Source organism: Lissotriton helveticus, chromosome 5_1 (assembly GCF_964261635.1).
Source record: "Lissotriton helveticus chromosome 5_1, aLisHel1.1, whole genome shotgun sequence".
NCBI classification, from domain to species: domain Eukaryota; kingdom Metazoa; phylum Chordata; class Amphibia; order Caudata; family Salamandridae; genus Lissotriton; species Lissotriton helveticus.
In genome coordinates, this window is record NC_136065.1 from 437682136 (window position 1) to 437705266 (window position 23131).

Here is a 23131-nt window from a genome sequence, read left to right on the forward strand (position 1 = left end):
TTGCCACCGGCATATTTAGTGGAAAAGAGAGCCAAGCGTGGGCTATCCCTGGCTTGCTCTTGCACATGTTAAAAAATGGTCTGTTGCTGCCTTGCAACTAAATGTTTTTACCCTTAATAATGGTGTGTAAGCCTGCAATGGGAGAACACTATCAAATAGGGAAGGGAAGGATACTTTTAATCGACAAGGAGGGACAAGTCACATTGATTACATACTGATGGACATTAGGTTATGGCCACGAGTGGTAGATATGGAGGTGGTATCAAGGAAATGAGAGAACCACCCAAAAAGGGGGAATAAATTGCCACCTGCCAAAGACTTATGTAACACAGAAATATCTCGCTATAATTTAACAGATTCAACTAGGAATGGCATGGATCGAGAATTCAAAAAATACATTTAATCATACTATTGGTCCTTTTATATTTTATTGGATCATTGAAATATCATATCAAAAATGTAATATATAATTAATAGTTAATATAATAATGTGTGCCAAAAACATATCACAGTTGTTCTTTTTTTTTTATCCCTTTTTTCTCTTCTTTTACTCTCTTTTTACCCCTTAATATTCTCTCTTTCACCTCACAACGTTCATGCTCAGTCACTCACACCTCAATTGACAAACTCACTCATCCCACATCTATATTCAAGCCATTTAATGTGAAAATTTATATGTACATCAAAATGGACAACAGGAATAAGAAACAAAATTGACACATATAGCTGTTACAAGTTCACATACAGGGAAGTATTTCCATCAAGAAGTCAGACCAGAGCCCTCTTGTGTACTTGGTCTCGAGGCAGAAAGCTATGATAAAAAAAATACAGTTTTATGTTTAAAAATGTTCCTGTTGCACCATGAACCAGCTCTTTTCTTTATTATAGATATGGAGGTGGTGTCACGTCAGGATAGTGACTATATTGCTCTGGATCTTTCCATGAGTCCATTGTGCCCCAGTATCCCATCCCATGATTATGATCCACCTGATAGTCTTTTTCCTACTAGCAATCTCCGTAGGCTAAAATGGAGTGTTATTGCTGCCTCTCCAACCATCCATAAAGAAACAATATCCTGGTAGGTAAGGATGTGTAGGCAATTAATTAAGCATGCATACAGCATTACTCGAATAGACAGAAGGAGAAAACCAATAATTTCAGGAAAAGATAGTTATTCATCTTTATATTCAAAAAATTCAAGGTCGGAACATGTACAGTTAAGAAACAGCACTGCAAAGTTAATTAGCACGATGCCTGAGTGAATCGGCGTTCCGTCTCTGAATCGATCCAGACTATTTGGTTGTCCCTAATTAACTTTGCAGTGCTGTTTCTTAACTGTACATGTTCCGACCTTGAATTTTTTGAATATAAAGATGAATAACTATCTTTTCCTGAAATTATTGTTTTTCTCCTTCTGTCTATTCGAGTAATGCTGTATGCATGCTTAATTAATTGCCTACACATCCTTACCTACCAGGATATTGTTTCTTTATGCATTGTACTTACCCAATCCTGGTTTGGTTTATGGGTTTTACTCCTGTAATCTTTGCAATCTCCAACCATCCAGACACAGTTGTAGGATGTACTCACCACTACCCTGGAAGCAGTGCTGGCCCTGGGAGGAGACTCTCTTACAGCTACCTCTTGGAAGGTTTATACTGCCATCTGTAACTCCTTTTTTTGCTCCTTAAAGGAGCTTTTTAGAGTGGAGCCTAGATCTCTCCCTAAACGGGCCAAAGCGGGCCAATCGTATACTAAGGCTTGCAGGCTAGCAAGGCCTACCTTGACTGCTGCTATTGAAAATGGGGACAGATTTCAAATTCAGGAAGCGAGGGCCTCTTATAAGGCCATAATAATTAACCTAGCCAAATGGGAATAACTACTCTAGGCAGTAAAAGGGAAAGATCATTGCTCTTGTAATATAATGGCTGCCTGGGTCGACCAATTCACAAGACGGTATGCCTGTGACATGGGGCCAAATGAGCTGGATACATTTGTAGTCACAGGAATAGCTGTGAGTACATTTGGCAGGGTGTCAGAAGTTGCAGCTGTGTCATGCCTTGAAGGTGGTATGGCTGCATAAGTTGAAATTGTAGTGCATGGATGCTCAACCAGTGTTAGTTGCCCTTTTACCATGAGTGAAGTTGCTAATACAATTGATTGGATCGCCTCAGGGAAGGCTTCAGGGATGGACAAGGTTCTGGGGATTTGTTTATAGCTGGGAAACCGATATGGAGCACCTACTTTTTCCTGTATTTTATTAGCATAATGGATGGGCTATCAACGCCCCATACATGGGATGAGATCATCCCAATCTACAAAAAGGACCTAAGGTCCTTTCCATACCATTATCGGCCAATCAGACTTATTGATAGTTCAAAAAAGCTTCTAAGCCGAATTCTAAAGACTAGACTTTAAGCGTGGATGGAGGACGTTGGGTTGCTGACACCTGTGGAAGCAGGGTTTAGGGAAGGGACTAGCACCACTGACCAAGTGCTCCAACTGCAATTAATTCATTGAAAACATGTCATACTGGGCAGTGGTCACTTCTATGTAATCTTTGTCGACCTACGGACGGCAATTGACCTTGTCCCAAAGAAGATCCTGTAGAAAGTCATGATCGACCTGGGTGCCGCTGTCGAAATTACTTGGTACAAGACAGTGTCTACGATGACACGCTGTCATTGCATGACAGTACCAGCATTGCCAGTACTTCGTTTCTGACTCAGGGGCGGCTGGTGACATTTGAAGGTGTTGGCGAGTGGAGTTCCGGGTTGAGTGCCCGGTGGTGGGAGGGGTTGGGGCTCAGGAGGGTCCCCCCCCTGAAAATTTTTTGAAAGAAGGAGTGAAACACAAATTAGATGGGCTCAGGCTTGACCCTCGTTTTATGGAATCCCAGTGAATTCCATTTCCGACTCTGACATGGGTCACTGAGCGCTTCGCCTGCATCTCTGTCCACAGACAGGCGCAAACACATGTTAACCCCGCAGAATTAGTGCAGTGAAAACAGGTGCCACAGGCTCTTAATGCATGAGGCAGAGTGCGCAGGGCAGGCTCCCGCAGGGCTCTTTTCGTTTCCTCTGCAAACAGCTGATTGCCCTTGAATGCAGCCGCGCCCCCCTCTTACCTTGAACTCCACTGACTGAAAGTTGCGGGGTGTAGTCCAGAGTCCACAGGGCCCTGACAGAGGTCAACTGCTGGGTCACCTGCCTTTTCCTGGCGGAGTTGTTCCCTGCTCGTCCCCGGCGCAGTCCTGCTGGGACTGGTAGTCTCCCCCAGCCCCAGGTACTCGGCCAGCAGGTCGTGTTGCTCAGCCTCAGACACTGGACCACGGCGTTCACGAAGGACGTGTGTTCCCGTGGTTCTTCAGCCCCAGGATTGTCCGGGGACCGCAATGGGGATCAGTACTGTTTCAGAGCTGTGCAGCGGTCGGCGGGCTCTTCCGCAGCCCACTCCCTCAGCTCCCTCCCATTGTCCAATCAGAAGGTCTGGGACTAGCGCGAAGCGAAGGCAAGGGAGTGCTCTGCTCCGGTTGTTGTTGCCACCCACTGCTCTGTCTTGAGGGGGGAGGCCCGGCCCCTTGCCATTCATTTCAGTGTCGGGCTGCTGAAGTCGCCTGGGCGCAGCATAGGCGCCCCATTTGAAAAAAGCAATTTTCTGCTTTGTCTGGCCACTGATTCAGGATGACATCACTCCTCTCGCATGTGCTTCGAGGGCGAGCAATAGTCCTCGCCCCGGCCAGCACATGCGCAGGAGGTGTCTCTGACCTGGCTGTGACCTCGTCCCTTCCAAGAAAAACAGTCACACAAAACAGAATTTGATTTGTGTTCCAGACGGGGCAGTGAGCACTTCATTTGAGGCTGCTGCATTGCGTGTGGTGTCTCTCTTGTCTCCAGTCGCCGATTCTCGCCCGAGTCTAGTGGGAAAATGCCCCTTTCACCCCTATGCACCAGCCACCACTGTTTCTGATGGGACTACCACTGTAAGTACTCTGTGCCTGATGGTACCACGGTACTTGTTACTTATCAGTACAGTGGTGCCAGTGCTTGGTAGGACCAGGGTACCACTATTCTAAGTTGGCCTTTACCTCCACAGCCAGTTCATGATGCTTGACAGTACTACTAGGGACAGTACTACTAGGGCACAGTACTCTGTTCCGCACTGTACCAGAAGTAGCAGTGCTAGTCACCTATTAATTTCAATGGTGCAGGTGCACTGTGCACAGTGATGGCAGTGCCGACTGCCTAGTAGTACTACCGCAGTGCATGGCCAGCTCTTATTTTGATTTGTGTTGTTCAGAAAATGTCATGAATAATCTTCCTCAAATTGACACAGATCTCTACTTACGTTTCCAGGTAACAGGCTAGATGAGGGGTCTGACGTCGAATCCGAGCTGGATCTACCTATGAAATGCAAGGAGCAGTGCAGCTGGACCACCTTCACAGTGGTGAAGAACTGTTTTTTACAAATCCTTATTAATCTAGCAGCTAGTACCCCACTCATTCCCCTCAGGTTAGAACTGGGTCATAGATCTCTTGTTCACAGAATCAGACTCAGACCCCTGCTGTATTGGAGGAGGATCTGGTTCTCTTTAGACTTATCCTCATATAGGATGGGTCTAGTTGAAATTGTAATGCCTCCAAGGGCGGCTAAGATCCCATGGTTGGGATTTATTAAACGTGGCCTATCGGAGATTGGGTGTCGAAACCTCTGGGTGCATCCAGAGTCTGCGTGCAGTGTATCAGAGTCCACTCTCAAAGGGATATACTGGAGGCACATGGACGGTGGGCTCCGCAGGTCTGGGAGGGTGGGCTCCTTCAATTTAACCTCAGCCTTTCTTGAATTCAAGGATGCTTTCTCCTTGGAAGAATACATGGATTTCATCGAGTCCCCGCTTGCTAAAGCACAGTATATCATATTCCAGATTGGGACTATACAGTTGCATCCTTTTACTGCTAAATGTTATCGTCCCCCTACCAAAATAGATAAGAGTTGTCCCTTCTGTCCTGACATTAAAGAATGTATGATCATGTTCTCTTCTATTGCCCATTGTACCACGCCCATCAGAGGAAATGGATTGTGCCACTGTGTCTTAATCTGGTGGTTTGGGATTATAGAACACCCTCCATGAGTCTTAACGGTGCAGCCAATTGTATTTGCTGTATCTCACTTGCTTCTGCAAATGCAGAGACGTGGGCAGAAAGAGACACTTGGTTTGTTCATAGATTAGATAAAGGAACATGTGCTATCCTTGCCTGCACCATTTAACTGGTTGTTATTTTCTGAACTTCATAAGAATTGCAGTACTTTACAGGAGTATATCAGCCATGCGGAAGTACTCAGAGACATTTCCCTGCAGAGGCTATCCCAGAAGATTAATAGGAGAAGTTCTTTGTCTACTTCCTTGCTCCTAGCCCCTATAACCTGAATCTTTCCCCTTGCCCGCTTCACCACCTAGCCCCCTGTCCTTTTGTGCCCTTTGACTAAGCACTCCTTCTCCCGTTTTTGGGGAAAGATCCAAGATATATACGCTGGAGTCTCAGCATACCCGCTGAGAGAATCCACAGTGCCAATTGAGGTATTGTATGGCACCCCTTGCCAAAGCACACCCTCTCCCCTTTTCGGGGAAGGATCCAGTAAAGTAGGCCTTGGAGTCTCAGAGGCCCCTCTGAGAGACTCCACTGCGATTAGGGAGCCTCTCGCCACAGAGATGGGTAAATGATACCACTCCCCCTGGGTTCACAGCTTACGGGACTTTGGGCGCAGCTTTGACTCGCCTACCGGTTTGTGTCCCCGTCACCCTCCCCCTCCTCTTGCCTTGCCGTGTCTCTAATCCTCCCCTCCTCTTTCCCTCCTCCACTCTCTGTCTACTTCCCCTGCTCCTACCCCCCCCCCCACTCCCCGGAATATCTCCCCTTGCCTGCTTTCACCACCTGGCCCCCTGTTCTTTTGTTCCCTTTGCCTAAGTATTCCTCCCCTTTTTGGGGAAAGATCCAAGTTATATACGCTGGAGTCTCAGCATACCCGCTGAGAGAGTCCACAGCGCTAAGGGAGCCACTCACAATTGAGGTATGGTATGGCACCCATTGCCAGAGCACACCCTCTCCCATTTTTGGGGAAGGATCCAGTAAATAGGCCTTGGAGTCTCAGAGACCCCTCTGAGAGACTCCACTGCGCTTAGGGAGCCTCTCACAACATAGATGGGGAAATGATACCACTCCCCCTGGGATCACAGCTTCTGGACTTTGGGCGCAGCTTTGAGTCGTCTACCTGTTTGTCCCCCTGTCACCCTCCCCCTCCTCTTGCCATGTTGTGTCCCTAACCCTCCCCTCCTCTTTCCCTCCTCCACTCTCTGTCTACTTCCCCTGCTCTTACCCCCCACTCCCCGGATTATCTCCCCTTGCCACCCTTTTCCCCTACCTATATGTTCCTTTTTGTTTGTCTCAACCTTACTTGTAACTAAAATTGCCATGCTCTAATAACTGTGTAACCTTTGTAAAGCTGTAACCTGCAATTTATTGTCTGATACCCATGTAAAGCGCTGATACCTCCGGGTCTAGCCAGTGCTCTATAAAACCTTTTAAAATAAATAAATAAAGCCTACAAAAGAGTGAAATATTACAACCATGAGAATATGTTTGAACAGAGACAGAAGAAAAATAGCAATAATCTGGTCTGCGTTGTAAGGCACTCAAAAATTAATGAGATCAGTCAAGCCGTTAATGCACAATGGCATATATTAAACACCATTGGCAATGGCTTTACTCTCCCCTAATCTTTATTTTCATTTAGGCACAATAGAAATTTAAGGGATCGATTGTACAAGACCAGTGGTACATTCTCAATTCATTCAGAAATCTATTACTGGTGACGTCCCTGTCACTGGCAATCATCACTGTGGACAATGCCACGCATCTGACAGTGCTATTGTATCTGATAACATCACATATGGTAACATCAAGGTGAGACTTAACAACATGACTAACTGCAGAACTAGCAACATTGTGTACCTTACATGTGCCCATATCAAGTAGGGTATGTTGGTGAATCAAGGAGATAGTTTAGAACCAGATATAGTGAACACAGGTCAGTCATTCGGAATAACAAACTTCTAGCTCCAATAGTTGGTCATTGTGTTGAACTGAAACTCATGGAAAATGAGTTAAAATGGACCATTCTGGAAACAATCTCCAATATGAAGAATAGGGATAATGCTGTACATAGAAAAAAAAGAAGTTTCTCTATATTCCACTTGCATATGGTTAAGAAGTCCTTAAACGACAGAACACCTTGGGAGAACTGCCTTTAAGCGGGTTCATTTTGGATGTTCTATTCTTTTGCTCGGTCTGCTTCTTATCAGCCCTTCCAGTATTTGATTGAAAGATTAGATGTTGTCCAAGCACTTTTAGAATGGGATTCATTTTGATCCTAAGGAGTTGCCTATCTGTACTTTATATGAAGGTAATTTCTACTTTTAATTTCAATTGTCCACTGCTTTTACATTTGCTGGAGGCGTGAGTATCTACCAATAGCCGGATGGTATATTAGCCACAGAGATCATGCTTGCTCTTGATCTCAGTTTACATCTTCACATTATTTTTATATTCATACGTTTGTGCTTGTGTTACATTTTGGGCCCCTTCTTCATTATTATTTTCAGTTTCCATCGCTTCCAATTTAGTTGGTGTGAAGCCAGCTTTCTTCTATGTTTCCTCGTGAGGATACGTCATGTGAGCTGTGCCGACACTTTAAATGGTTGATGTATTCACAGCTCTATCTCTCTGGCATTTTGCATATTTGAGGCAACGCTGAGTGCTGGACTACATGCTCTGAGCCATCTGACTTCTTTGGCTATATTGCTACCTGAATCTGGTAAGTTGCATGTGCCTGTTTTTTTCAATACCCTGCACAGTAAGTACCCCAATGTCACCACGCATGGACGACTTTTGCTAACTATGAACCTCCTTGTTATATCCCTGTATGTAGGCACCCTTACCTGCGGTTCCATCAATATGACCTCTTCTCCTATATGCCACTGTGGAATTGGTCGGAGTCGTGAAGTACACTAGAGCTTTGGCTATCCATATGATTATGAGTACTCTATTGACCTCAAGGTAGTATATATTTAACCGAAAGAGCTTTAGAAGTCTTTACCCATATGTGGATCTGTAGACTTCATTTGTTCTTCATTGTAATCCGTAGCTTTATCACTGAAGGGCAGCAGCCAGTTCATCAGGCAGCTCAAAGGTTTTTGCTGCTCAGGATTTCGACCTAGATTGGTGGACTTGATTCTACTTTTAGTAGCCATCAGATATTGGGTAATCTATGTGCATTCATTAGGTCTGTTTATCACTCGAGAGCGGCTGGTTGAAATAAGCACGTGGTAATAGGTTTGTTCACTGTGGGTGCTTTTTGAATTTATAATATAGAGTCTTTGGTGTTGGGACACAGGTGACTCACTGTGAACTATACACTACTCCTGGGTGCAATTATGTGTAAGACAACCACATGGGTTCTGTATTATGTGTACATGGATGTTTTGGTATGTTGGCCTAGTATGTTATAAAAGAGGGATTTAGAAAAACCTGTAAGAGCCTTGTATTGATTCATGTGTCTTTACATTTTTAGATTAGGCTTGGGCTGCTGTTCTCCCCTTCCTTTTGGTTTTATTCATCATCTTGTGCTTGACGAAGGTGTGTGGACGGTGTGTGGGCGGCTGTCCACTTTACAACAAAACACTTGTCAGACACTTGTCAATTCTACATACACCAAATGAATATATTTTTGCATGAATGTGATCTGGGCTCCTTCTTTTGCTTGATATCTGAAATTGATTAATTATGTCTAACTAGTCTGTGTCTACAGGAACATATTCCCTGCTATCTATGAATATTTTTGTTTATGGTTTAAACGTACAGTTGCTCCTTTTGATCTGCAACATTGAATAGTTTTGAATATTCAAAGTAGTTGTCTACGGGATTTAATGTGGTGCTTTACAATGCTGATTACATGCGTTTTAATGATTGCTTTGTTATGGTTTATAAAGTATGAGTGGTATATATGTAGGGTGAGAGTATGAAATGTATTTTTCATTTTTTGAGTGGGGATATGACATCTAGTATGCAATATTAAATATGCATGATTAAATCATTTTTCTGATATTCTTATATCTTTACAAAAATATTCTTTGAATAAACAAAAGAAATAAAGACTATGCTACAGTAACAAGTTGTGCTGTTCTAGGCTCCTTAGTGAGCGGTCAGAAGAGGTGGGCTGTTTCTTTGTTTCTTTTTTGGTCTCGTTTTCCCTGTCTCACTCTATATTGTATCTTTATTTTCGGGATTCCTTTGATTGCATACCCACAAATAATTGGAGTTTCACCCTCTTCCCCTCCCCCCACCCTTCATGATTGCCACATGCCCAATGTTTCAGCAGCCAAAATGTCTGTGTGAAACACCAAAAACTCATAATTCTGATGAGCTCAGTAACTCCTTTTACTTGGACCATCGGAATTAATCGGCAACTCGTAGTCAAGGGCCTTGTGTACAGTTTCCCATCCCTAATTCTGTACATAACATATTTTGAGTATTATAACAAGCCTCAGCCTTTACTCAGTTGTTAATATTTTCAAATTCAGATTAAGTTATGTTACGTTCATCAACTCTGAAATTTTTAGTAAGATAAAAGTTGCTTACTGTAGAGAGCGCTTCAGCTAAATAAGGGACCATCACGCCTAGCAATGAAGTATATTTGAACATGTGCTTTTATTATATTACAAAAGAAACACTTGAAACACAGCTAAAAAAATAACACATTTTTCCAAAAGAGAACATCATCTTAAAAAAAAATACAGTTAACATATTTGGAGTATATCAAGTAATACTGCCTGAAAAAAAGCATCTCAGTTAACATTGAACACATGAACGGTGATTACAAAACATCTTAAAAGCAATAAAGTGCCGTACTCTGCTACTAAATTGAGGAGTGCGTGTTCGCCTATCGTCCAACACTGAACACATTCTAAACTCATTGAGACAAGAGCTACACCATGACCGTTCTGTACACTTTTCTCAAAATGGCGTGAACGGTTCAAAGGCCAAACTACAGGATGAGAGGGAATTATATATAGGGAATTATATAGGAAGCATGGGTAACACTTTATGTGAAAAGTTCATCAATGCCATAAAATTACAGTGTAATTACAAATATGTACATACATTATTTACACATAGGATTGTTTAATAACTGCTAGAATTACGTACCTCCATGGCTGTTTAAATGTCTCTAGATTTATGCTGCTGCTAAGAGCAGCTCCAGTCTTATTGGCTCTGCCAAATCCAGCAGGCACATTGAATTTTTATTTCAGTGACAGGAGTAGGGGAGCTGCAGTGTGCACTGCATTTTATCAGCGACACTCTGGCTTAAATGTATGAGCTAGAGACGCCAGGGACTGTTCCTCAAATGGAAACCCTTCAGGAGCAGGCTATGGCCTACCTGGCAATTCATTTATTTTGGTTGAAGTAAACCAATGTGTCTAGCAGTAAAAAGTAACAAAAATGGATAGTTTTTATTATATGTAAGGCATTTTTTAAATAAATAACCGAATGTGACAAAAAAGTGTGATGATTGAGTGTACATTTCAGATGTAAAATAATTGATAAAGAATTCCAATGACAGCACTTCCTAGGAGGTGAAGGATACATCTAAACAACCAATAGCATGACAGTGAGTGTAAAATGCTCTTCTAGACTTCCATGATTTGACTGGCAATGGTTCAATCCACTGACTGAAAAAGGCTGACCCAAATAAGCCCATATTTAGATGGGCCCTGACCCAAAGCCCACTCTCTATGTTTCGCCAGACCTAAAAATTAGACCCATTAATAGGAACATTCTGAGAAAAGACTTTGTTGATCGATCCCATGTGACTCCTTAGGGTCGGTCAGTAGGGATGTTAAAGTCGAGAATAGGCTATTCTGTATGTATTTTTCTTGCTGCAAATCTATTGTCCTAAACACATTTCAAGTGAACGCTTGGCACCTCTCCCTTGTTCCCACCTGAAGTATACTTCTTTTTAACATTAAGTATTAGGAGTTGGCTTGACGTCTGTTTATGTGTCACATTTAGTGTGGAGAAGGTTAGGTTTCCTAAGTGATGAAGCTTTAAGAAACATTTTTAATGGCAGATGTTAAGTTCACTTGATGACCTGCTAAGCTCCTGCCCATTCCCCCATCACCCTTTGCTTCACAAAAGGGCAGATTTGCTGTGCTGTGCCACGTGAAAAGGAGGGAGGAGGAGAGCACCTTATTTACTAAAATAAGGCACTCTACTCCCCTCTCACCAGTGCCGTCGCTGAAATCAGCTGCGATGTGCCATGGAGACACCTTTGCGCCATGGTGCAAGGGTCTTTGTGAGTCTAGCATAGGTTTTGTACTGGAAGGAACCCTTCCAGTACAAAAGTATGCAGACTCACTTTAACCATTTTCCCACTTTGCATGTGTGCTGAAAAAGTGCAGCACACCTGCAAAGTGGGAAAAGGAAGGAGAAATGAAAGCATTTCTCCTTCCTTGAGTCTACTTTGAAAGGACGCAATTTTCTCATGCTAGACCCTGTTTACTTTGTTTAGTAAATTGGGTTTAGTGTGCGAAACTTTGGGTGGTTGCATGGGAACACCCATGCTCGACCCTTGGTGCGCCCCCATGGTGCAAAGAAATGCCAAGCGGCACTATACGCTGCTACGCATTACTTTTCCATTATTTCCAGCGCTAAACAAGTTCAACGATGGAAAATAATGAGAGAAAAAAAGATTTTGTGCCAATTTACATCACTTTTGTGATGCAAACACGGCGCAAAATTTGAGTAAATCTCCACTAAAATGTCCAAAATGATAAATATAGTGTTTTTATTTTATTTTCTGGCATACTCCCCCCACATCAGATATCTAGCCAGAGGAACATTGTGAGTCAGACAAAGGGGCACACAGTCACTCCTGCATTGAGGAAAATGTGTTCTGAAGAGAAAATATTAAAAGAAAATCAAATAAATTATCAACATATCTCAGAATTCGGAATGTTAATCCCAAAAAAGTATGTTATGTGAACAATAGCTGTAAAAAGATTGCACAACTAAAAAGCAAAAAACAACAACTAAATGCATAATTGGTAAATTTTTCAACATATTAAGAGTTTGAAATGTATGGAACTGTTGAGGAAGGGTATTCTGCCGCAAGAGGCGTACCTGTTTGGTTTATGCAATTATATTTGTACAGTAGCAATAAATACAAAATCATCTGACATTTGAATATGTAAATAATGCATACAAACATATGTAATTACATATTAATTCTTAAAGGGTATAATGCTGTGACCTTCTCCGGGAACTGTTTGCTGTTTCACACGGTCAATGAAAAGATATATATTAAGATACGATCAATTATAATTCAGAATTCCTTGTTGTTCGGGATGCCTGACATTTTGCTAGAATAGAATGCATGAACCTAACACCCTTTATACTAGTGTTAGGTTCCAATTAGGTGAAGAAACCCACCTGGGGCTATCGACGCATTACAAAAAACATCTGTGCAACCTTAAATAAGTGTAGTTTATAGTGCAGTGAGTAAAATGTTTTTTCCACAAGATCTGCCTACTAAAATTTCGAAATGATGTGAGCACACTTGCGAGTGATTCAAAAGTCAGGATGGTGATGTGTAGCAGCAGCATGTTCAAGATGTATCCCAGGTAGTCCAATGTCTGAAATTATGAAGTGCTTGAGATATATGTGCTGGCGTATTGGGTACTGAGCGAATTTCCAATAGACTTGCGGACATCTCTTTAATGGGCGTTTCTTGATATGCCGTTGAAATTGAAGCACTGTGAATGGATGCAGCCATTGTACTTGGATGCCTGCATCCAGCTTGAAATTGACTATGGACCTTGTTGAGTTTTTGAAGGTGTCAAACCGGTTTGTAATTGACAGGTGGGTACCCTACAGGGTTTTGGGGCACCTCTCACATTGCACTCCTACACACAAGTGTTTATTGTTTTCCAACTCCTAAAAGATTGTACTGGATAGATCATTGTGGTACTTCTGAGCACCATAAATGAGTGGGTGGGGTAGCCTGGGACATAAGGGGGAGGAAACACAATCCGAGTTTGCTGCCCATTCAACAAGACCAAATGGAGTTTTCTCAAAATATTCACGTCCTTAGATTGATAACCTTTAATCTGTGTGAACTAATCAAGTAAAACAGATCAATACCAATTCTGTCAATGCATTTTGTTTGGGGAAAAGACATATAGGGGGTTATTTTCTAACATTTTGTCTGGGTGCTCATGTGGTGCCTTACAATGCGCCAATTGACATATCTTCGATAGAGCACGTTGGCACAGCACTCCGCGTTGACTCATGCACCCATTAGTAAATCAAGAGCATAGTTTTCCTAATTGTACGGTAAGAAAATACATAATACATTTTCTGCCTAGGCATGGAATAAGCCCCATAAACAATCTTCTAATAGCCTTCTGCTCTCCCTGACCTACCAGATTCATAAATAGAGGTTTGGGACATGGCCTAAAACGAAATACTATTCTCAAACTGTCAAACAAAAACTAAAATCTGTATATATATTACAAACCCAAAGCAGCTTGCTACAGCTTCATTTGTTTATTAAATAGTTTTATGTTGCGCTCCAGCACCGTAGGGTCTTATTGCACTTTCAAATAAACTGAAAGGGAACTGTAAAAAGACAACAAAACATGAACAAGAGTAGAACAGTAAATTTGCAGAGTAGGCTTTGGATTCAGTGGGATACATGGTCCTTCAAAATACGGAATAGGTGGGTTTTTAGATGTTTTCTTAATGACAGGAGCATGGGTGCTACTTTGCCCCATGAGGAGTGAGTTTCACAATTCATAAACTTTAAAATATTGCGCGTCTCCAGTTACATTACAGCAATTAATACCAATGCCTGGTGTGCTGCAAAGTGCTCATAATTCTATTAGATAAGAGCTAAAGGGGTTCAATATTGGGGGGGTCTTGTAGATACAGGGTTCTGCCTAACACGCGAGTCTCACTGAATTGGTGTAGGGTTTATTTTGCATCGCCTTCTTTAGGCAACTAACCTCTTGGCAAAGGAAAAGTAAGTACAATTCCTGCCCCCTGATGCCGATACAATATTTGTTTCAATTAATTAAAGACCTGTGATGTTTCCAGTGGGCAGAATACTGCGCATATACAACAGTATCTTAGGGTCTACACACTCTAGGTAAAAAAATATGCCTATAATTGCAAAGTGGGACAGCATTAATCATCTTCAGAAGTTGAGTGATCTTGGTATGTATGAGTCGTTAGTGGGCATCCACTTGATTGAACGAAGTTTACATAATCTAGTTTGAGCATGTGCCACAACATCTAGGATATGTGCTGCACAAGGTAGGAAAGAAATACTTCCATAATTATCTGTTGTATCAGGAGCTGCATTGGACTTCCTCAGGAGCGTACTAATGTTGCCATCTTTTGAGTGGATCTTGGACATCCTCTTGATTAAGAGAGCCATTAAAAGGCCCAGTGAGGAAGAGGGTAGACCATGCTGGCTCATGTTGATGCCTTTCACATTATCAATTTTGTTGGGAGGAGGTTGAGGGAGCTGGTGATCCCATATGGGTCACTTTCAAGAGCTAGGATGGCTTCCAAAATATGCAGGGGTAGGAAACCACATCTGTAGTATGTTAATATAGGTGATCTGGTGAAGGTAACTTGGCCAAGAGAAATATGATTTTATCATGAAAAGAAGCCACGAGATCATTGCACACTCATTGAGAGTTGTCACCATTGATGAAGGTTATGCCTTGGGGACCAGCTCAAGCTAGAGGTTGAACAGTTAGTTGAGCATATTGTCAGATTACATATGTGAGATTATAAATACATTTTTTGAAAGGAGGTTGGCCTGTTTATTTTCCGGGTAATGAATGCACAGATCTTGTTGTCAAAGTGAACGTGAAATTTTAGCAAACCTTTTAATGACTCTTACACAGCAGACCCCTGATCTGAGTACTCCTAAAATTCAATTATGATTAGCTTTTGCCAAATTGTCTCAGCTAAGACTACAGTACCAGTCATTGCAGCAATGACATTTGCTGATTAATAGTTCTTTAAGGGATTTTAGAATATGAGTTAATTGAGGAAATCCTTAGTTTGGTTAAATGTATTTCCCTATTAGATGCAGGCTTCAACATTAATGAATTGGTGACCATATATCCTGCATTAAATGTAATCATTATAACACTGGGTGATTAAGTATTTTAAGTTAGATCATTTACCCTGCTTTATTACCCTGTATTTTTTTGCTGACCCTCCCCTTTAACTACCGGAATGTCCTCTCCAGTCATCTGTTAATATTTACAGTGTTCATTTTTGGAAGATGATCTTGTCTAATATATGGTAGAGAATTTTTGCGATGGGGTTTCTATTGTCCTCACAGCTCCCTGTTATTTCTGATTTAGGGATTTCATACCAGAATCATTGTCAACCAGAGACACATCTTGAACACAGAACGTACAGGTTTCTGGGTAACAGAGTGATGTACATTGATAAGTTGAAGTGATAATCTTGTGTATTATGTACGCCAGGCACACTCCCCCCCCCCTGCACCCACTCTATACATATACAGAACAAAACCACTAGTTCACCAGCATATTAAATATATACAGTCCCTACCTCAAAACACTATCCTTTCATCTTTAGGTGCCAAGCGTTGCTGAGGATATATTTTTACAGGCGTTTAAAAATGAAGCAGGTTAAAAATTGTCGGGTCAACAACTTGGTTACCATGGTCCAATGGCCTCGTAACTTACAGTCTTGACCCCAAGTGAGTGCACGTAATACCTGCACAGACATACACACACACATAGCATAGTTGACACACATATGTACAAAGTCAGGAATCTGCAAGCCATGTTGCTTTTCTACCCACAAAGAACTGAAACACACTGAAAAATACTTTTTGGCAGTCCACCGGGGCAAATAAGCCCTCAGGTTTAACTTTAACAGCCCGTAGTGGATGTCGGAGACTTTAACCCGTTTTATTGGTGTGTCTGAAAACACATGTCATCCTTGGGCCACTACACTGGCTCAAAGTAGAGACTTTGGGTAGCCTTAAAACAAGAGAAAACATGTTCATGCTTACATCACGAGGGGTGCTGGTGTCATGAAGCAAACATCTTCAAGTATGTGGTCAGGTCATCTGGAGTGGTGTATGTCCTACAGCCCCAATGCACAGATGATACACCATGGTGACAGAGTTTCAGCTTTTCATCATCTGTCGAGTATTTATTTTGCCCTCTTAGGTTAACCACCCCCTCAATAAATAACTCACCCTCATATGAAATTCTCTGCCCTGCTCTGCCACAACACCTTCAAATGTTGATCACAACCATGTCATGATGTCTTGGATGTAATGCAGTCATTCAGATCAGCCATTGGCAGCAATGCACACAGTCTGCCAGGATGTGATTGGCAGTAGTGTACAACCATGATGCCATACCAATGTAAGTGAGGTACAAACCTCCCAGTAAGCCATTGGAACTGGTGACCATTTCTACCAGAAATCAATTGCAAGTGATCCACCACACAGTCATTGGCAATTATGCCTAACCCTGCCACACAACCATTTAAAGTAGTGCACCATATTATTGGACAGACTTTGGTGCCCAACCACACCAAGATCTCATTGAAAGCGATGCACAGCCCTATCATATAGCCATTTGAAGTTGTGTACCTCTCTTCTTCCAACGTTATGCAAGATGTGCACAACCCTATCTTGAAACCATTGGAGGTTCTGCACAACTATCTCCCAAAACGTATGCAAGTGCACACAACTCTACAACAAAGGTATTGGAAGTGGTGTGCATAAGCAACATGAGTCTTTTGAAAGTGGTGCACACGCCTGCAGGAAAACAATTGCAAGTGGTGTCTAATTAGACAAAATAACCAGGTTCCATCTCAGTAGTGAGTTTTCCATAGAGTCTTTTGTGTCTCGGATATTTAAGGCTGTAAACATGTCTTTCTGATTCATCTTTTTAAATAAGAGTTTTGTTTTGTTTCAGCCATTCCCTGCCCATTATTCTGAGATCTAAAAATAAATATATATTTGTTAGTTCATATCATTCTCCGAAAACTCTTCTTTTATGGACTGTTTGCGGGATTTGCAGTCAGGAAGATCAAACCCAAAGTCAGTCCACTCGTCAGCACCGTTACGGTTGGGGATGGTGATTGTGTGGCGGACGCGAAAGTGCACAGCCTCCATGACTCGCTGGCGCTGAAGCTCACCAGAGCTGCCAATAGAGATAGTGGCGGCATTGCTACTTGAGCGAATCAGCTGCTGGCCACCACCATAATCATGGTTTTGCTTCATCTCCTGAAGACCTCTCCAGATGGTCAGGCGGTACTGGTCAGGGATCTTCAGTGCTCCAAGATCCTGGAGAGCAAGGCAACAACAAAAGCAGTGTTAGTCATGGCATGGGCGACATTGATGGAGATCAGGTCGCAAGTGGCCATTTGACCATGCAACCAGCATAACTGTCCGACCTCGCTGCACAATTTGTTTTTCCTCATTTTATGCTGACGATCATAGCTCAAAGAATATCAATAACATGATGAGCAAATGAAAATGGGGAAAAAGCTACTGTACTGTTAAATAGAATCAAAACATTCCCCCAAGACAACTTTCTGGCAACTATTTTTCAAGAACATATACTAAAGAATCAAAGAATACAATCACTTATTCTAGGGGCATGCAATTTCTCAGTATGAAATGCTTGTAGCCACAGAGGGCCTCATTTACGAAGCCCCTAGCATCACTTTTGTGCCACCAGAGCATTACTTTATTGAAACTGATGGTGCAATGTGCCACAACATATTTACAAGGCCACACAAAGCCACTGTGCATGGCTGTTCATGGCCTTGTACATATGTTCCCCTTTCACACAAAACACTGCATGAAAGGTGCATTTCATGGGTGTTACTGTGGGTGTTCCCATGCAACACCTAGGGATTTGAAGCATTCCCATACTTACGATGGATTGTAAACCTGGGAATGTGTCAGAATCTAACGCCACCCCCGGGGTGGTGTTAGGGCGGCGTTACGAGGATAAATATCCTTAATTCTCATTGTTTTTCCTCTTTCTATGTGTGCTGCAGAATACAGCACACGTAGAAAGAGGAAAACACCTCTTGTGATTGCTTTTGTGCAGGAAGGTGTCCCTTTCTGCACAAAAACAATCACCCCTACAACGCCATGGTGCATGGGTGCCTAAGTTGGCGCATTGCAGCCCATTGTGCGTCAGCAGAGGGGGATAAAGGACAGGAATGCGCCGTATCTTATTGATAACCTGAGAGGCATTTTTTTTCTTCTGCAGCACACAAAGAAAGAGGAAAAAACAAGGAGAAATAAAGCTGCTTTTCCTCGTTACGCCTCAACTCGGGAGGCATAGCACTTTGATGCTTTCCCGGATCTACCACTAATGGAAAATTTGGGAATGCACCATAATCCATGGATGGATGCACGGGAACACCCACACTCCACCCATAAAATCCCTCCCTGCTGCAGAGTAACACAAGGCAGTGATTTGCGCTGCCTTGCTCTGCTCTAGATTTATCAAGCCATGCAGGCCCACGCATGATGGTCTTGAGTGGCTTGATAAATAAATCTCACTTACATTTTGCGTCAGCCTTGCACCCCCGTGCGTAGCGCACAGGGATAATCTGTCCGGGAGTTGAATATATGATGCTCATTCTTTGCTTTTTATGAGGGATGAAATGCCTCAATAAATTGCTTTGGAGACTACTTCCCCAGTGCTAATTTTCTTGATGGATAGAGAGTACATGCTTTTGTTTTATGTCAAAACTTTGGTGTTACCAATGGATCATTCCAAACCATGGAGTCTACTAAAATTCCACACACATCATCATCTACTTAAAATTCAAAGGCATTTCTGAGCATAGAGCAATCTTTTTTTTCATTTCAAAGTTCTTTAAACTAAGTGATATTACAAATCGTGATTCTTCACAAACTACTGTTACACTTCTTGTGGGAAAAGGTATTTGTAATGGCCTTCAATATCCAAAACTCAAAGTCATCCTCAAAACAAGTATTATTACTCAAGCAGAGAAGATTACTTACTCCCAGGGTGCAGATATGCCCATATTTCATTTGCTTCAAATGCAAAATACTTTTGTACAATGTAACGTTGGTTAGATATGAAAAAGTGTACTGAAAGTCATGTAACATCAATTTAATAGTATGTCTTGAGACAGGACACCTGCTTTTGAATAACTATCTCTGAGGGTATTTAGTTTTGAAGTCTTTTTTCTGGGTGCTGCTTCACCGATATCTCAATCAATGCCACCTAGGAACCTTATCTTATTGGTTTATCCACCTTAAGTGGATACTAGTGCAATGAATAAAGAAAGGACTTCAATGCACCTATTGATTATGCACACTATATCAATCATGTGATCATCTTCAGGAAAATAATGCTGCCAATCAATTTAATTTTTAAAGTAATTGTATTAAACTTCAGAGTGTTTTTTTTTTAATTAAAAAAAGATCATGGTAAACCAAGTAACAATCGCATTTTGTTGTTAATGCTGCTAATTGAAAACAAAGCATACAGTTTCGCTGGAGAGTAGAGGCGAAATTGGCGATGGGAATGGCCAAGTTGCATTTACATGACAAGCTGACATGCTATAAAGTTTAAATACTTGGTGGCCCAGCACGGAATCACAGAGCTAGTGAATGCTCTAAATCCTACCTGACAAAATGCATTTACCTGTTGAGGAGGCTGTTAATAACATACAAATGTGATTTGCGCAACACATTGTAGCACGGGATTTTGGACTACCATTAATCAAAAGCAGTGCCTTGGAGATACTTTACAACACCACTTCAAGTTGTTTGGTGAAAAAGACCAGCAAAAGTCCAAGATGTAATTGGCAGAACCTAGACAATTTCCAAGTGATCATTAAAATCACGTGGAATTATTTCACTTGCACCTGCAACCTAAGAATTTAGAGGATGCGATAGTTGCAAATTAGATCATGCACAAACACACACACACATTCCAAAAGATTAGACAAGATATCATGGGTCAGTGTTTCAGCTGAAAGATAACTCAGTGTGTAGCGCTTGACAATGCTTTATGCAGACTTGCAACAAATCACTAACAATGTTAGTTGCTTAGTTCTAATCTACATCTATCCAACTGGTCCCAGCAACCAATGAAAAATCAAAGTTCTAACAGATTAAACCATAGGTATTTTAAGTGGCTCCTGATGAGTAAGTGGGGAGGGGAGGGGGGATAAACGACCCTGAGTATCACAGGTCTGGTTTACAGTAAAACTGGTAAAGGATGTCACAAGGTGTTGGCATCTCCCTTGCTGTCAGGAGAGAGCACAGGCTGATGTAAATTGTATTGGTTTATACCTTAGCCCTGTCTTTGTGACTTAATTAATTTTTACTATGCCACCATCTATGGAAGTAGTTCCCAACTTTATTATTGAAGGGTGATGATCGCCATACATAATGCGATGCCAAAACATCTAAAGTTGAATAGTTTGTGCCAAATTATCCTGACCACTGTCGTACCATGACTTTAACGTATCTCCCTTTGAAACCTACATGTAATAAATTGTAATTCATCCTTTGCTTCCTCTTCTTGTATGTCATAGTGCAATGTCTGCATATCATATTAAATCTACCCTAAACTGAAACTTGGAGATTGACACAACAGGTGGGAGACATCTCCAGCACATTTGATGGCACACAAAATGTGGAACCTCCGCGAAAGTGTTATGGGGGAGCATGCAGAGTTCCCTTGGGTGGAGACTTTTTTTATTGTTGATCACTGTTCCTTTCTGGTAATTGATTTTAATCAACGTTGATCAACCAAAAACTATGCCTTCCTGCATTAATATGTAAAGTTTGTTGTGCAAAAAAGAGCTATGAGATCAAATTTCTTAAATCAATAAATGAATGAGAAATTATCAGAAATGTAAATGAATCAACTTAGCCAGAGGAAAGTGTTACAAAAATTGATTTCTGCCCAGTCTCTGACTACAGAGATACATATCATAGGGTCAAACTGCAAAACAAAGCTTCCTGATGCCATTTACCTCCATGGTTAGGTTCTGCAGGTGGTAAATATTCTGTAACCCTTGTGATGTGAAATATTCGATGCAGTTTGGGCACCCCAATCCTGTCAAAAAACTGCAGAAAAGAAGAGGATTGAAAATAAGATGGTATTAACTTGTCTGCTCAAGTGTCACAGTTGCTGACGAAATACATACAAGTCTTTGAAAGACAAACGGTGGTGTTTTGGGGCAACCTTTAAAGTTGTCTTACTTTGATGATTTGATGTATTGTGATTCACAATGCTGGTGTGGTGTTATCTCAGATCGATTATACAACAGATGGGAGTTGATTCCGCATTCTCAAAAGTGTACTGCTGAGTATGTGCATGGCTGTCCCCCATCATCGTCGTGAGACATATTACATCCGATATTACATATTAACTACAACTCTTTCCAAAGTAGAATGAACACAAAGCTAAAAGGGAAGTGCATTTCAGTGTTTCCTACATAATTGGTGTTTTTTGGGTCCTTTATTTGTGAAAGTGTAGCCTGTGTCTCATCCTTACATCACCCCAGAAAGAACAGTCCATTATAAAAAGAGAATTATTAAGTCCACATCACCTAACTTTTAAAGGAAATCCTCTGGACACATGACTCTGCCAAGGGGTTTAAATGCATATCAACAGACTAAAATGGAGTAGTTCCAATATTGCTGCCTTATCTGCTGGCTGCCAGTGATCACAACTCTTTCCAGAGCTTTGGATATGATTGGGCATGTGTTCTCCCCGAGGGATTTCCCTTTAATTTGGTAGGTAATGTTCCTTATGAACAAAGGATAGGGACTGTATCTAACAGCAGTGTTTCTTACTGCCTATGATGTAAGGTTTGTGTTTGATTGACATGTTCTTTGTTAGGGATAGAAAAAAGGTTTGTATCTGAGAGCAATTGTTCCTTGTTGGCCATTGGGAAAGGGTTTTCTCTGAATGCAATGTTCCAAGTTGAACATGGGGAAAGGTTTGCATCTGATGGCAATGCTTCTTGTTGGATATGGGGAAGGCTTGTGTCTGATAAAAAGGATTTTTATGGAACGTGGAGTAAGATTGTATGTAGACTGCACTGTTCCTAACATTAGACACAGAAACAGTGGATTCTTGTTTTCCAAGAATTGAGTTTGCATTTTGCATGTTTAGCAACGGTATCTGCGATGAATCTGATGGTATTTCACAATATTCTATCCTATTTTTAGGTTACTTAAAGTTATGAAGCTTGGCAGATCAATAGATCTTTTACAGTGGGGAAATGGACTAAGGCGAGGCTGGGAGCTGATTTATAATCTCCTCTGTCCAGTCCACCAGTGGTAAACACACCATGCTGGAACCACTGCCGCGGCTTTATATCAGGGTTTCTGTGTCAATACCGCAGACACAGGTCTGCTACGTGGTCATTTAGTTTGTTCCACGGAGTGAGTACTGGCTCAAACCACAAAGCAAACTCTGGACTAGCAAACATGGTTGACAGCCTATAGATGCAGAGTGGGAGGGGAGTTAAGGCAACTGTGTGGGGTGAGACAGCTCCACGTTTAGGAGACCCCCAAGAAGACTCATTCTGATACTGAGTGGCATTGAGTGGCTTTGCTTTGTGAGGGCAAACCATACAGCACCCATTGGTTGCAGCACACCTCATCGTCCAGTCATAGTTTTAGGGCCTCATTTACGAGGAAATTGTGCAGCACCACAAGCCATTTTGTTGCACCGAGCTACATAATTTTAAAAGCACAGGGATGCGGTGTATTAACAGCAATATGACTCATCCCTGTGCTCTCTCCTGCACCAGTGCTATCACAGCAGCAATGTGCTACTGCAGGCACGCTTGCACCTTGGTGCAAGGGTGCCTGCGTTGCAGGGATTATTGTTGTTATGCAAGAAGGGACACTTTCCTACTCAAAAAACAATCGGACTGTGTTTTCCTTTGTCTGTGTGCTGCAGAAAGAGGGAAATACGAGAAGA

The 23131-nt window shown here is 41.9% G+C and overlaps 1 protein-coding gene across 2 annotated transcripts in view; it reads right to left on the reverse strand.

Moving 5' to 3' along the window:
* Positions 1-9740: 9740 nt before the first annotated feature.
* Positions 9741-23131, reverse strand: part of TP73 (tumor protein p73) — a 520666-nt gene continuing 507275 nt past the window's right edge. For both annotated transcript variants that reach the window (XM_078642641.1, XM_078642642.1), the window contains exons 13-14: positions 21168-21261; positions 9741-17472 (exon numbers count right to left, since the gene is read on the reverse strand). In XM_078642641.1, the coding sequence (XP_078498767.1) occupies positions 17149-17472; positions 21168-21261 (418 nt within the window). In that variant the 3' untranslated portion in view covers positions 9741-17148. The remainder of the gene's footprint in view (positions 17473-21167; positions 21262-23131) is intronic.